The following is a 16005-nucleotide window of genomic DNA, read 5'->3' as shown; positions in this document are numbered from 1 at the left end:
CGATTCAGCGTCAATGGGAATTAGCATTAAAAGCCACCCTGGGCCTGTTTAGCGTCAATGGGAAATTTAACATTACGAAAACCCCTGGGCCTGTTTAGCGTCAAGGGAATTTAACATGGGGAATAAATCGTGGACCTGTTTAGCGTCAAGGGGAATTGAACATGGGAATAGATCGTGGAACATGGGAATAGATCGTGGGCCTGTATAGCGTCAAGGCAAATTGAACATGGTGGGACTGTCTAGGGACAATGATGGTAGAGGGCCAAACACAACAGAGACAGAGACAGACATACACTAGTACAAGCCTGAGATTTATATATAAAGCATTACCAAGACCTGAAATTTTGCTGGGGTGTTCAAAAATGTGCATAATTGTAATAATGTTATAAATAGCTATAATCAAGGAAAAGCTCAACGCCAAAATGGATGTGACTAAAAGTAACGCTAAAATGACGAAATTGTCCCAGAATTTAAAAGAGATTAAACATATCCACGAACATTATATTACATTAGTTTAGACTAAAATGGATAAGCCTAGTAACTATTTATAGTCTCAACTTGTGTGGCGATGGTGGATAAACACACATGAATCTAGTTATAGATATAATCTGTTGAAATTCCTATTAAATCTCACTATCTATTTATAGCTACAACTTGTGGAAAAAATCCTTTTGGAAAACCCCACTATTTATAGCCTCAACTTATGTGACGTTCCTGTTTAAAAACCTTAGTATTTATTTATAGCTACAATCTGTAAAAAAATCTAAATCTATATTATAGTCTCAAAATTTCCAGCTTGAATGACGTGACTGTACTGAACACTAAATGAATAATGGCAACATTGTTGCAAGTAGCTGACCTGAATACGCGCTACTGTAAGTAGGTAGGTAGAATGTATTTGATAGGGATAAAGGGAGTTTTAAAGGGACAGAGACCAATACACACACACACACACACACACACACACACACACACACACACACACACAGAGGGAAGAGGAAAAAAAAATACCCATATGTACTATCAACACAGAGAGAAGCGGAAAAAAACCAAAATATACTATCCACACAACGTACGCGAACACACACACACACACACAGAGGGAAGAGGGGAAAAAAAACCAAATATACTATCAACACAGAGGGAAGTGGAAAGAAACCCAAAATATACTATCCACACGGAAGGGAGGGAAAACAAACCCAAATATACTATCCATACAAACGTACGCGTACGCATACAAACCCCAAATATACTATCCAGACAACGTCGCTAACGCGTACAAACCCCAAATATACTATCCACACACGGGAGGAAGAAGAAACAAAAATATACTATCCACACAACGTATGCGAACACACATACAGACAAACACACACACACACACACACACAAACACACACGCAGAGGGAAGAGGAAAAAGAAAAACCAAATATACCATCAACACAGAAGGGAGATAATACAAACCCCTAATATACTATCTACACATGGAAGAGGAAGAATACAAATCCCATACCTACTATCCACGCAGAGGTGAGATGTAAAAAATTAAACCCCATATCTACAATCCACGCAGAGGGAAGAAGAAACAAATAACCCAATATACACTATCCTCAAAGAGGGAAGAGGAAAAAGCCATAATATACTAACCACACAGTGGGAAGAAGAACACCATTATACACTATCCACACGGAGTGAAGAAATAACCCTTTATATATACTATCATCATGGAGTGAAGAAAATAACCCATTATATTCCATCAACACAGAGTGAAAAAGAAAAAGGTTTTTGAAAGCACCTAAGCCCTCACCTGCAATGACCAACTCTGCCAAACACCTACACCCCCACCCACAACACTACAAAACCCATTTAACCCGTTATTTTATGGCATCAGTGTGTGATTTTAGGAAACATCAAGACACAAAATGATGGATGAATAGACTGACTATTGTTTACCGACTTGCATGCCTAAAGAGCGTGCGTAAAGGAAAACATCCTTCCATTTCAATTCTAACTAAAACATGATCCAGAGGGATAGAGAGAGGTGAAAGAGCACAATTTCATGAAGTGTGAGTAAAAACAAAACACGCCATCCTTATTATAGAATGTCAAGACCAAGAGACACTTACGTTTTCTTTCTGGTCTATTCTCTTTTAGAAGGTAGTATGAAATTTCACATCAGGCCAACACATCGGCTCACATTGTCAATTTTTCCATTTCCATATCTTCACTAGCATAAGTTCTTCCTCATCTTCAATTTCTTCTTCTTCTGAATCCCTCTCCTCTTTTCGTCTTGTTTCTGTTTCTTCTCTTTTCTCTTAGGTCACTCTGAATCCCAGTGTCCTTTCTCCCGACAACGATAATAGGTATCTTGACTTTTGTCTCTCTTTCTTAGACGAAGCAGGTATTCTGGAGACAAATACCCATTACCTTTGCAGATATAGCAAAGTTCATCAGCACTTCTACACTTTCGTATGATTCTCATCAAATCAACGACCAAAAGAGTAAGTTTTGTTGCCACTTTCGCCTGTGAATTATGCTTTCGTATGACTTTTAGCAAATATTTGACCAGCAGGTCGATCTGTGCTGAGTTTTCCGTCTTCTTGACCGTTTGAGAGCGGAATGAATACTCTGACGCTAAGACACTCTCCCTATATACAGGGACCTGCTGCGTATGAAACCTAGTCAAATGTAATTTTGCAATAAGATAAACGATTTCATTGAGAAAGTAAAAGGCAATGACGTGCCGTGTCGCCTCACACAAGAGCTGAAGTGTTAGCTCAAATCCGTGTCAGCGATTTCGAAGACGACATAACTGAGCTTCAATCAATGCTTTCCACTTATGCCACAAAACCACGAGTCCTGATTCACGCCAAAAGAAATTTCGTTCGGTCCATAAAAAATAGTACCACATTTGAGAAACGCAAAAACGAACTTCCAGAAAACTGAGAACGACGGCTTACACATACAACGTGAAATGTGCGAGTTCAAGTAGTGCGTAAAACTTAGTCAAATTAAATTTTTATAGTCAAGACGAAACGATCTATTTTCGAAGAAGAAAGCAGACACCAAGTGACAATGGTGATCCGTGTCACACAACACTTTTCAAAATGTATTATTAGAGGTTTGTTCTAGCGATCTGCACGGTTAAATTAAATGGTTTACGTCAATGGTTTCTATTTGTAATTAAATTTTTGTACAAACGATATGTATGTAAGTGAAAGCTAACACACACACACACACACACACACACACACACACACGTGTTACTGCATTGGGTGACAATAGAACGGACAGTATTTTAGTCTGGAGTGTTTTGAGAAATGGGCAGACTTAACATTACATTTTAGAGAGAAAGAATGGTAAAGAAAAAAACGTTGGACACCATTTTTGGTTTGTTATTTTTTGCGGTATTATAGGACAAAGATAACTAAGACAACCTCACATTTTATGTGAGAAATGTTCATTGTTTTCATTCATTCATCAATTTTATAAAAAGGTATTGTAATATCTATTGTCAACTGACTGCTTAACATTTTGCTGTATATCTCAAATTTAAGAGATGTCCTGTGTTTCGTAGCACACGCGACTAACAATGTCGAAGAGTTTTCACAAATCTAAGGGCGGGGAAAAAAGCAGCACCAAAACGCGCCTTGTTCTAGGAGTCACGGTGCTAATTCAGTCCCCATAGTAAACCTATGCAAACCCCATGATCTTCAAAGTTCAATAACTTAACAGTTTTTGAGTACTCATGATCAAACCTATACTTATCAGTATAGATGAAACCTGGATGTCAGCTTCTGTGTAGAGGAAAAGATATGAGCCGCGGTATTTTCTGGACCTGCATTTGTTTGAAACATGTGCTTTCAATTCTGCACCAAAGAGTCAGGTGCTAATTTTAGTAATGAGTGTTTCAAACTCAAGAATGTTAAAGGACTGAAGTTCCATCAATAAAACAATGTCTCTATTTTTTTCACTCACAACTAGGATAACCTATCAAAAGGTTCTTTTTCCTATAACATAACTTACATTATTAACCAATCCTGGTCAGTCTAACCCATATAGGCAGACTGGTTCCCATTTTTCCATACTATTAGTACGTGTGTCCTCTATCGACAGTCTAAACTGAGAGAAAATAGGTCGAACATTGGTAAATTTGTTTCTGAACACATGTTTTGGTTTTAGAATTCAGAGTTAAACATAGGTAGGTTTATACAGTGCAATGGCACTCGCGTTATACTTTAAAAAGTCATGTGTTTGTTGCCTTTCTGAGAAGAAAAAAAAAACGGTAGACCTAATGTTGTAAACTTTTCCGTGACACATTGCGGTGTCAAAATAAGGATAAAGCTAAGATACATGAATTGTCCAAGCTCGTCAACTCAAGATTTTACTTCATCCAACGATTTACTGATAGAAAAAAAATCATCGTTATACAGTTGTTAGGGTGTAAGTTTTTGGGAAAAAAATGACATGACAAAAGGAACAGCTCACCTAAATATGGTAACTACTGATCACATTTTTGGAGAGGTATCTTCAAAATGAACAAATACTATTAAGATTTCAACAAAAACTACTATAAAAGAGAGAGAGAATATGTTATTCCTACTTTTAAAAAGAATTACGACAATTACGTTTGTTTTTTTTATGGCATATTTTCCGTAAGAAATTTTCAAGGAAACACACATTCCACTTAGAAAATAAAATCCATCGGAAAAAATCCACCATTGTAAAATATCACCAGAGTGAACTGCTGACAAATGCGACTAAAACGTACTCACCGAATAGTACAATTAAACATCATTCCTTCATGTATTTTGCAATAAGACTGACACAATTTCCATGGGATCGCCCATGGTACGATTGTTCGTGCATTAGTTTAATTTTTTTAAATATTTTTTTTATATAAATAGCCTATAGGATAGACCCAATAAAGCATGGCCATTCTCGTCACTGTGTGAATAGCTACTCAAATCAATTCGAAGTGAACGCGGTAAGAAAATACGTATAGCCAATGAAATGGCTTACAACGGGTGATGCATTGTTTTGTTCTAAAGCTATGTGCCAAAGGTGTGTGCGTGTTTTGGAAAATGGTAAAAATTGGATATACAATTTTCTCGTGACACTTATAAAGTGAAGAGTCAGTGCAAGTGTCAAAAGCCAAAGTCATATAACTTTTGTATTTTGTACGGCTTGTAAAGATTTACACTTTGAAAATGTGAAGTATCACAAGTTATTATCACAAACAGAAGTGGAACATAGGGGCTTGCAAGAAAGAAAATAACTCAGACAGTTGGCGTCATCAAGAGTGCTAGAGACGGTACCCGAACTTGCTTGCTTGCTTACTTGAATTAAAGTGATTTTCGCTCCAATGGAGCATGTATCACTGGTTTAGTCACGCACCGCGTGATTTTAAATTAGTCCTTGCGAAGGAAAGAGAGCCTCATCCCCAGGCTTTTATGTACTCACAGAGTACTTTTAAATTTAGCCACTCAGGTGTAGGACTAACTAGTCCTTAATAACCTGACTGAAAGGCTTTAAACATGAGTGGGAATAGTCTCACCAAACACTCATTTATCTTAGTTGGATTGAAATGCCTCAGGTGTCAACCCAAGCAGTATGTAACGCCCGCTACGATTGGTCGGCAGCGATGACGTCACATTAGGACACATGGGCGTGTGGCAGGTGGAAATCGTTCCACATTCTGCCACGTGTACGATGTCCGAGCGTGGTAAAGGAGGAGAAAGGTGCTCAGCAAGCCAGCCACGGATGTTAAGTACTCCCTAAAACGCCAGCCCAGAGAATAGACCAGAAAGAAAACGTAAGTGTCTCTTGGTCTTGACATTCTATAATAAGGATGGCGTGTTTTGTTTTTACTCACACTTCATGAAATTGTGCTCTTTCACCTCTCTCTATCCCTCTGGATCATGTTTTAGTTAGAATTGAAATGGAAGGATGTTTTCCTTCACGCACGCTCTTTAGGCATGCAAGTCGGTAAACAATAGTCAGTCTATTCATCCATCATTTTGTGTCTTGATGTTTCCTAAAATCACACACTGATGCCATAAAATAACGGGTTAAATGGGTTTTGTAGTGTTGTGGGTGGGGGTGTAGGTGTTTGGCAGAGTTCGTCATTGCAGGTGAGGCCTTAGGTGCTTTCAAAAAACTTTTTCTTCACTCTATGTTGATAGTATATATAAAGGGTTATTTCTTCACTCCGTGTGGATAGTGTATAATGGTTTTCTTCTTCCCACTGTGTGGTTAGTATATTATGGCTTTTTCCTCTTCCCTCTTTGAGGATAGTGTATATTGGGTTATTTGTTTCTTCTTCCCTCTGCGTGGATTGTAGATATGGGGTTTAATTTTTTACATCTCACCTCTGCGTGGATAGTAGGTATGGGATTTGTATTCTTCCTCTTCCATGTGTAGATAGTATATTAGGGGTTTGTATTATCTCCCTTCTGTGTTGATAGTATATTTGGTTTTTCTTTTTCCTCTTCCCTCTGCGTGTGTGTGTGTGTGTCTGTATGTGTGTTCGCGTACGTTGTGTGGATAGTATATTTTTGTTTCTTCTTCCTCCCGTGTGTGGATAGTATATTTGGGGTTTGTACGCGTTAGCGACGTTGTCTGGATAGTATATTTGGGGTTTGTATGCGTACGTTTTTATGGATAGTATATTTGGGTTTGTTTTCCCTCCCTTCCGCGTGGATAGTATATTTTGGGTTTTTTCCGCTTCCCTCTGTGTTGATAGTATATTTGTTTTTTTTTTCCTCTTCCCTCTGTGTGAGTGTGTGTGTGATCGCGTACGTTGTGTGGATAGTATATTTTGGGTCTTTTTTCCGCTTCCCTCTTTGTTGATAGTATATATGGGTTTTTTGTTTCCTCTTTCCTCTGTGTGTGTGTGTGTGTGTGTGTGTGTGTGTGTGTATTGGTCTCTGTTTGTCCCTTTAAAACTCCCTTTATCCCTATCAAATACATTCTACCTACCTACTTACAGTAGCGCGTATTCAGGTCAGCTACTTGCAACAATGTTGCCATTATTCATTTAGTGTTCAGTACAGTCACGTCATTCAAGCTGGAAATTTTGAGACTATAATATAGATTTAGATTTTTTTACAGATTGTAGCTATAAATAAATACTAAGGTTTTTAAACAGGAACGTCACATAAATTGAGGCTATAAATAGTGGGGTTTTCCAAAAGGATTTTTTCCACAAGTTGTAGCTATAAACAGATAGTGAGATTTAATAGGAATTTCAACAGATTATATCTATAACTAGATTCATGTGTGTTTATCCACCATCGCCACACAAGTTGAGACTATAAATAGTTACTAGGCTTATCCATTTTAGTCTAAACTAATGTAATATAATGTTCGTAGATATGTTTAATCTCTTTTAAATTCTGGGACAATTTCGTCATTTTAGCGTTACTTTTAGTCACATCCATTTTGGCGTTGAGCTTTTCCTTGATTATAGCTATTTATAACATTATTACAATTATGCACATTTTTGAACACCCCAGCAAAATTTCAGGTCTTGGTAATGCTTTATATATAAATCTCAGGCTTGTACTAGTGTATGTCTGTCTCTGTCTCTGTTGTGTTTGGCCCTCTACCATCATTGTCCCTAGACAGTCCCACCATGTTCAATTTGCCTTGACGCTATACAGGCCCACGATCTATTCCCATGTTCCACGATCTATTCCCATGTTCAATTCCCCTTGACGCTAAACAGGTCCACGATTTATTCCCCATGTTAAATTCCCTTGACGCTAAACAGGCCCAGGGGTTTTCGTAATGTTAAATTTCCCATTGACGCTAAACAGGCCCAGGGTGGTTTTTAATGCTAATTCCCATTGACGCTGAATCGCACCCATACACTACTCACAAACATAAACTATCGTAGCTTGAAACGCTGCGTGTATTCTGATTTTACCTTCACCCATTTGATGAAATTCCCACTACAATATCTTTTGCGTGTTGAGGACGAGAATCATTATTGCAACGCTGGAGAAATGATCTAGTTGAACCCAAATTTACAACCATCAATTATCACCAGAATAAATGGATTTAAATGTTTTTTTTATCAATACTTAAAACGTGCACGACCTCTGTAAATAGCTAGTACAATCGGTGATGAAATTCTGCCACATTCATTTTTAAAAAATAAAACCAGTGCAAGTACGAAACAGTAGAGCGGGACCATTAGACTCTAAACTGTGTACTGAAGCATGCTGCCATCCTTAGTTTCCGTACTTGAACACGACGGTGTTTCTGGTTGAATAACTCGCTGTCGAAACAGACATTAATTAATCACTGTCAAAACACGTTCCAGTTTGTCGTGACATTGATATCACCTTTTTTGTATAAACTGTTTTTGTTTGTTTGAGATGTATCTTCATACTAATTTTGTCCTTCAGTTTAAGTTTTGTTGTAAATGTTAAGAAGTTTTCCTTTCTTTTATCCTGTTCTCTGTCATTTTCATTTCAAATCAGCTTTAATCTGGAGTTACACATGTGTCTGCTACATTTTTTAGTGTGTGCTATTAATCTTCACACATTTTTCTTCCCATTTACTAACCATGGATGGAAAACATTTTCCTCACGTGAAAGGAACTTGTATTTGCTGAGTTTAAAGTTACCGAACAATGTCTTTTCAGATGAGCTAATTCCGGCAAGGGAGGTAAATAATTCTGTGTGTGGAATACCATGTCTATGTAATGCTGCTAACTGTTACTATGGTGACGACCCATGCCGGTGCCGTTTACAAGAAGATAAGGGTTGTGGTTTTAACATGACTATGAACAAACTAACAGGAGGTAAGAAACAAATACGGAATACGTGACGGATATATATATATATATATATATATATATATATATATATATATATATATATATATATATATATATATATATATATATATATATATATGTGTGTGTGTGTGTGTGTGTGTGTGTGTGTGTGTGTGTTAAAGGTTAAGCAGATTGTTTTTATGTTGAAGACGGTTGTCCTTTAAAAAGATAATGTGAACCCTGATGTGTGTGTCTGTCTGTGTGCGTATTTGTGTGTGCTATCTGGATTTTTCACGTAGCTTTAACAATATTTGAGTTATATCACTACGATGTCTGCATTGGGCAATTTATAGTGATAAATAGCACTGGTTCATTATTCTGAAGACACGTAGCATCATTTTCCACCCAGTTACATTATCCTGACACCAGGACGACTAGTCCTAACACTAAACTAAAGCGAGGCAGCTGCTTGTAGTATTTTTAAAAGGTATTTATATGACTTGTCCAGGGTTTGAACCCGCAACCTCGCATATACGAACCGGACACTTGAACCACCTAGACCACCGGAGTGAATAGAACTCTGATAAATGCGGAGGTAAAACAGAGGAAAATACCCCCATTAAAGACTGATTAACAAGATCAGAGTTGTAAACGCAATACATTTCAATTTTACATACATTTTTTAAATAGAGTATAAAAATAAGTGATTAATGATTTTGATATTTTGCCGTCAGAGGTATAGAGATTTCCTCCGTTTGTCGGTGCCTATATATCATTGGAATCGATTGGTGAAACTTCATTACAATTCGTATGTAGGGTGGTATATGATGATCATCGGAAGGGGAGGGGTATAAATTTAACCCTGTTCCTGTATTCTTTGGAATGAGTTCAAGGTGATATGTACAAAACTTGCAATTACAGTGACATTTTGAGAAATATTGGTGACCCAACTTCACACATGCAGTCATAGAAAGGGACATGGTTCGGATCACAATTGAGAGGGAAAGCAATTGCCGGTGGAGGTCAAGAAATTTATAAATAACAGCGTATGTGTTTACCTTCGAATCAGCGATATGAAAAATTTCATGTCGTGTTTTTGCCATCTTTTATCATTCATGCATTGAACTCCTTCCGATCCTATTTATGAAGTCATTTATAATTTTGAAATCACTTCTCGTTTTACTATGACTTGCTCATGGCTATTATTAGCAAAACCTCTAATATTGTATTTCAAAATGAGTAACAGAAAAGCACGTATTTGATTATTAGTATGTACCTATAAGCGTCAATGGTCGCCATCCTATTCATTTTAAGTAGAATCATATTGGGGATTTTGGGTTTCAGTGACTAATATAGGTCAAATCAGTCTATACCCCAAGACTTTACCCTTGAATCACACCTGAGTGTATGATATAAGCAGGCGCAAAATAATCCCCTCCTGTACCCACAAGTGAAGTTGTTAAACCTGGTCATTCCACTGACAAATATGCTGGCCAATTTATAAACACTTGTAAACAGTCATTCGATTTTCACTGTCTCTAAAGAACGCCTCGGGTTTTTATCTATGTTTGTGCACAGAGACCTCGGTAGTTTCCCATTTCTACAAGCACCATTTGGAACTCAGTGATGTTATTTGATTTATGTTCAGCAGCCATCAAGCAGGGTTTGTTAATCGTACTGAGAATACTACGTATTGCTGGGAGACATTCTGAATAAACTCTTATCAGTGAATGCAGTCGACATTAATTTGTGCACGGAGACCTCGGTGTTTTCCATTTCTACAAGCACCATTTGGAACTCAGTGATGCTATTTGATTTATGTTCAGCAGCCATCAAGCAGAGTTTGTTAATCGTACTGAGATTACTATGTATCGCTGTGAGACATTCTGAATAAACTCGTTTCAGTGAAAGCAGTCGAAATGAATTTTTTTTAACAGCACCGATAGTCACACCAGTTACTATCTATACATCTCCGACAACATATCCGATTGGTATACCTGTAATCTTTGCTGTAGTCAGAATTTCATCAACACTAACACCATCTGTAGTTTCGTTGACAAGTATGTTGATAAGTATGATCAACGACTACAGACACGTGTTTGCATATTATGCTTTCAAGCTTTGCTGTGCATTTTGTGACAGTGCGTGTTACCCTGTTAATGCTATAACACCATGCTGGCCTCGAGTAGGTATTGGTACATCAGGGTAGTCCCAATTATTGATTTATTTCTATTTGACCCGTAACAAGATTATATTTCACTGTATACGAGGAATGGTTAACACTAAACACAACCACATCAATGTTCATCACTTTTGTAAATATAAGAAAACAGTATTTCTCAGATTCATTCTTAGCATCCGTTCATGACTTCAATTACATTCGGCTATAAGTAGCCACCCAAGCTCGTTGACGAAATCTAAGCACACCGTTGTCTTTACAGATGCAACTGCAGGTATCGTACTCCACCAGATCAACTACAAAGAAGTATCTATGATCGCTGTTGATGGCGTACTCATTTACTTGCTTGTGAATGTAAATATAAGAGGGATCATCCATTCAAACCCACCACAAAGTATGGGCTGCATCATTTCGCATTCATTAAGATTGTTTTCGTTACAATACATGACGTAAAATCTGTATAGGACAGTGGGGTCATACACGTCTATGTTTGGATTGTTGGCTTGCCATAGACACCGCAGATATCACGTTGCACAAAAATATGTTGACCGCATTCACTTACCATAAAATAGACTTTTGTGCTATTACTTTCTTCAATGCTAGTTTTGGCCGAATTACTGTGTGCTCGTCGTTATAAAGTATTATATCAACTCATAAATAACCTCCGTTCAAACAGGTACATCCGTTGACGTTAAGTGTCCTGCTAAGCTTGTACATTGACTCCATATGTTATGTGTCTTTGTGAATATCTCCGACAAAACCCATAATATTACGACATTCCTTTAGACTGTTCATCTTTTAAAAACTTAATTTCTTACCCCAAAAAGTGTCTTTGGTGGTTCCATATATTATAACGCTAATACATTTCTTCAATTAATTTAACCTTGAGTATATTTGCTGCCGCTACCTTATTCGCTAATTACATCATTGTCTTCATGGAGATTTACTCTCTCCAGTGAGTTGCATGGTCAATATCAGTGACTTCACCTTTCCGGACTAATATCGTATAACCACTTTTAATACTTTTTTTCTCATAAGGTTGTCCAAGTTTATGTCATTGTGATTCCAAGATAATCTATATGTCGATTAATGTATCAATAAGCCGCGGATACTTTTTAAAAACAAATCATACAACTTATTTGAGCCTCTTTGAGAGATCTGTATGATGCCCTTAAGCGAAAGGACGATTTTTTCTTTTCTGCAACGTTACACACTCCACTGCGCTAGTAATATAATCCTAGAATAGGATATACTTATAAAATCTTTCAAAATATTTTATGCATAAGCCTGTGAACATTTTGTCATTTATTTAATACACGACGCGATAATTCTCTAATATAATACATTCTCACGCAATATACCAAGGCTACAAATCAAATACAACCTCTGCAAAATATATTGTATGTTATAGTCATGATAAATAATAATATATTCTCACACAAAGAAATTATTCTCCGTGAAGTATATTCTGCTAGCCATATATTTGCACACAGTTAAACAATCTTCGCATAATTTAGCTTAATAAATGATAACAGTACGATAAATAATCGCAGTGGTAGGGTTATACAGCAGTGCATTTGTCTGGTATAGCAATAGTCTGGTTGCCTGCTTCGTATGCTCCCTGCCTTGCACACCCCTATACGAAGTCAGGTCCACGCCGACGCTATATTGTCATTTGATAAAACAAAATGGCCGCATATAGAGATTGCTCGGTAATCCAATCAGACCAAAGCAAATTTATGTATTCAGTTTTCCTTTTGTTAGTGAATCAGTACGAACTTTATTAATAATTTCAGTTTGATCTATAGCCATCGTATCGTGTGAAGCGTAACCTGACTGCTCCGGCGAACTAAGAGGTCTGAGCGTCCGCTCCGATGCGGGAGGTCGCGGGCTCGAGCCTTGGCCAAGTCATATCAAAGACTTCCAAAAATAGTGTTGCAGCTGCCTCGTTTGGCGCTCAGCCTTATGTCAGGATAAGGTGACTTGGTGGGATATCATGCTATATGTCTGTGGCATGATGTCTCAGTGCTTGACATCAATGTAAACTGCCGCACTGCAGACATCATAGTGAAATGACTGAAAAATAGTTAAAGCTACTTCAGAAATATATCCAAGTCACACACAAATACACACACACGCTTAACCAGCTAGTCGGTCATTTAATTATTTTAGTTTTATAAATGTTTTACTAGTACTAGCGAGGATGAAGGAAAGGAGCAGCAGGGAGGGCGAACAGACTCTAATTGGTTCACCCGTATTTTCGCAAATTAAGACTTCCTGGGGGATTGCAAAAATCGTAAAAAAAACAATTGCGTGATTGTCGATGACGTGTTGAGAGCGTTTCCTCCCTGCTGCTATGAATTAAAATTTTTATCTAACCCGATTCGATACCGTGTTCGAGGATCATGCAAATTTATTGTTATAAACCCATGCGGGGTTATTTTAGCACGACTAAAGAAATTTCTAAACTTATTTATGTCCATATCACCACTACACCAGGTCTGATGAATATTTCGTAACGTGTGAGTATCAACTCCGTTAAAGACAGTAAGAATATTACAGTTATCTTTGATCACTTTAGGAATTTGTGTATACCGCTGGGTTACATAAATTATATCTGTGTTTTTGTGTCTACCTCTGGAAAATATTCTGGGAGGATTTGATTGTCTATCCAACATTATGTCATCGTAAACAACTAAATTGTTAATTGACCCATCAATATCATCAATACTTGGCGCTTCATTGATGTCAGTTATAAATTCAACAACATCGTCCCCGCTTGACGATTTTGCGCTTTCATTATAATCTTTTAACACATCGTAGCATCGTTGATCGTCCACAGATGGAGCTACCAAATATAATTTATCCCACCTCATCCACTTCATTATTAAATTAAGTAACAACTGCGTCTTGCCACTTCCAGATGGTCCTATAATAATCATACGAACAGAATTTGGTAGCGGTGTATGATGCTTAACTGGTTCTCGTTTCCTTGTAGCAGAAAAGTCAGTGATTTCCATATAGAAAATATATAAAAAGAATATGGATTTATATTGTGTGAAATGCAGGGCGCGCACGCCAACAAGTGATCTAACAACCATTACAACAAAAAATAATAGATCTGCGGTTACGGGCAAGTGTGAACGATGCGGTACAAAGAAATTTAAATTTATTTCCACTGGCAAGTCAGGTGAAAAACCAAAACCAAAGTCAAAACCAAAGTCAAAGCCAAAGTCAAAATCAAGTAAAAAAAAGCAACACGGAGGTGATATTGCAGCAAAATTCACAAAACTACCCGGTACTCCGTGGGCTAAATACCCAGGAGAAAAACATCTTCCAGGATATAATTACTGTGGACCCGGAACCAGACTTCATATCAGACTTGATGACCAAGATCAACCAAAACCAGGTGTGTATCCGATAAACGCTAATGATAAGGCGTGTCATGCTCATGATGTAGCTTATAAAAGTTAAGATCTGCAGCATAGACATCTCGCAGATGTGAAATTAATTCACGCGTTAAATTCCATCACTGATAAATCTCTCAAGGAAAAATTAGCTAGTTGGTTAATAAAATCCGCGATGAAAGGTAAATTAGCGCTAGGCGCTGGTAATTAATTATAAATGGAGTCGATTTATTATTCGCCAAAAGGATATTGGAGGGGTAGCGCAGCAATTAGTAAACTCGATGAAGCAGCAAAAGTTACGCGCGTTACTGCTAAAAATTGGTTATCCAAACAGGCAATATGGCAAATTTACCAACCACTGCCTAAACAAATTCACTTTGCACATTTCAATGTCAGTGTGCCAGATGAAGTTCATCAGGCTGACATATTATTTCTGCCACACGATACCATTAAAATCCGAAGACGTCAAATAACTGTAGTTGATGTTGCAAGTAGATACAAAGATGCGGAACCGTTAACGACTAAAACAGCATCTGAAGTAGCCAATGCTTTTGAACGAATTTATCAACGAGGTGGTCTGCGATGGCCGCATCTCTTAAAAGTTGATCCTGGCAATGAATTTCAGGGTGCAGTATCATCGCTGATGAAGCAACATAACGTCACCATCAGACGAGGGCATACTGAGATTCATCGTGATCAGGCAGTTGTTGAGCGATTTAATCAAACACTTGCTGAGCGGATATTTGGATATCAATACGCGAAGGAATTCATTCAGGACAAGAGATCACGCGAATGGGTCGCAAGATTACCAAGTGTGATAGCTGCATTAAATAATGAAATTACTCGAACAACCAGTATGAAACCTATTAATGCAATATCCAAAAAACATATTCCACCACGACGTGATTTTTCAGCACAACGAATACTAGGTGATGTCACTGTGAGATATTTATATAAACCAGGTGAACTTGAAGGCGGTAAAAAAAGAGCGACTGATCCTATCTGGAGTATTATCACACACAAGATATCTAACATAACTAGATCTACTGGTAGACCAGCAATCTACAGACTGGATTCAAATGCTCCTCAACGTGGATTCGCACGTGAACAATTACAAGTAATCCCCGAGGACACACAATTACCGCCCAAATCACTTAACTAGCACCATGACTTCGATTACACTCAAGACAGGTCAGCATCACATTTTCACGTGTATGACCAAGACGATTATCTTTTCTATCTACGGTGAATTGTCTTGGATTATTACTCAAATACTGCCACAACATTATACAATTACAGCTTGCACAATGATTATTCTGGTGTTGCTTCAGAGTCATGATAAATTCAACATCAAGGTCAAATTCTCGATTATTTTTTTTTGTCACTTTGTTTGTAACCTTTAATTTTTTTTTCTGATTATGTCACTGTTGTTTTCATTATTAATTTCATCAGCCATTGACTCATCCAAGATAATCCTTTGCAGCTGAGATATTCTTCTGACTCTGGATACAGCCAAGTAAATTAAGTTTGACCACTCGATTCGATCATCAACGATCCAACAACTGTATCAGAGATAGTTAGTCCTTGAGATGAATGTGTCGTCATTGCGTATCCTAGGGTCCACGGAGATT

General features: G+C 37.6%; 1 protein-coding gene across 2 annotated transcripts in view; it reads left to right on the top strand.

The window, feature by feature from the left end:
* The window catches only part of LOC149781271 (uncharacterized), a 163605-nt gene that overhangs the window by 113436 nt on the left and 34164 nt on the right, over positions 1–16005 (top strand). For both annotated transcript variants that reach the window (XM_089935359.1, XM_089935358.1), the window contains exon 4: positions 8654–8812. In XM_089935359.1, the coding sequence (XP_089791485.1) occupies positions 8654–8812 (159 nt within the window). The remainder of the gene's footprint in view (positions 1–8653; positions 8813–16005) is intronic.

The sequence above is a fragment of the Sinohyriopsis cumingii genome, chromosome 15 (assembly GCF_028554795.1).
Source record: "Sinohyriopsis cumingii isolate HCF-2022 chromosome 15, ASM2855479v2, whole genome shotgun sequence".
NCBI lineage: Eukaryota > Metazoa > Mollusca > Bivalvia > Unionida > Unionidae > Sinohyriopsis > Sinohyriopsis cumingii.
Note: the sequence above shows the minus strand (reverse complement) of the source record. Positions and strands in the feature narration are given on the sequence as shown.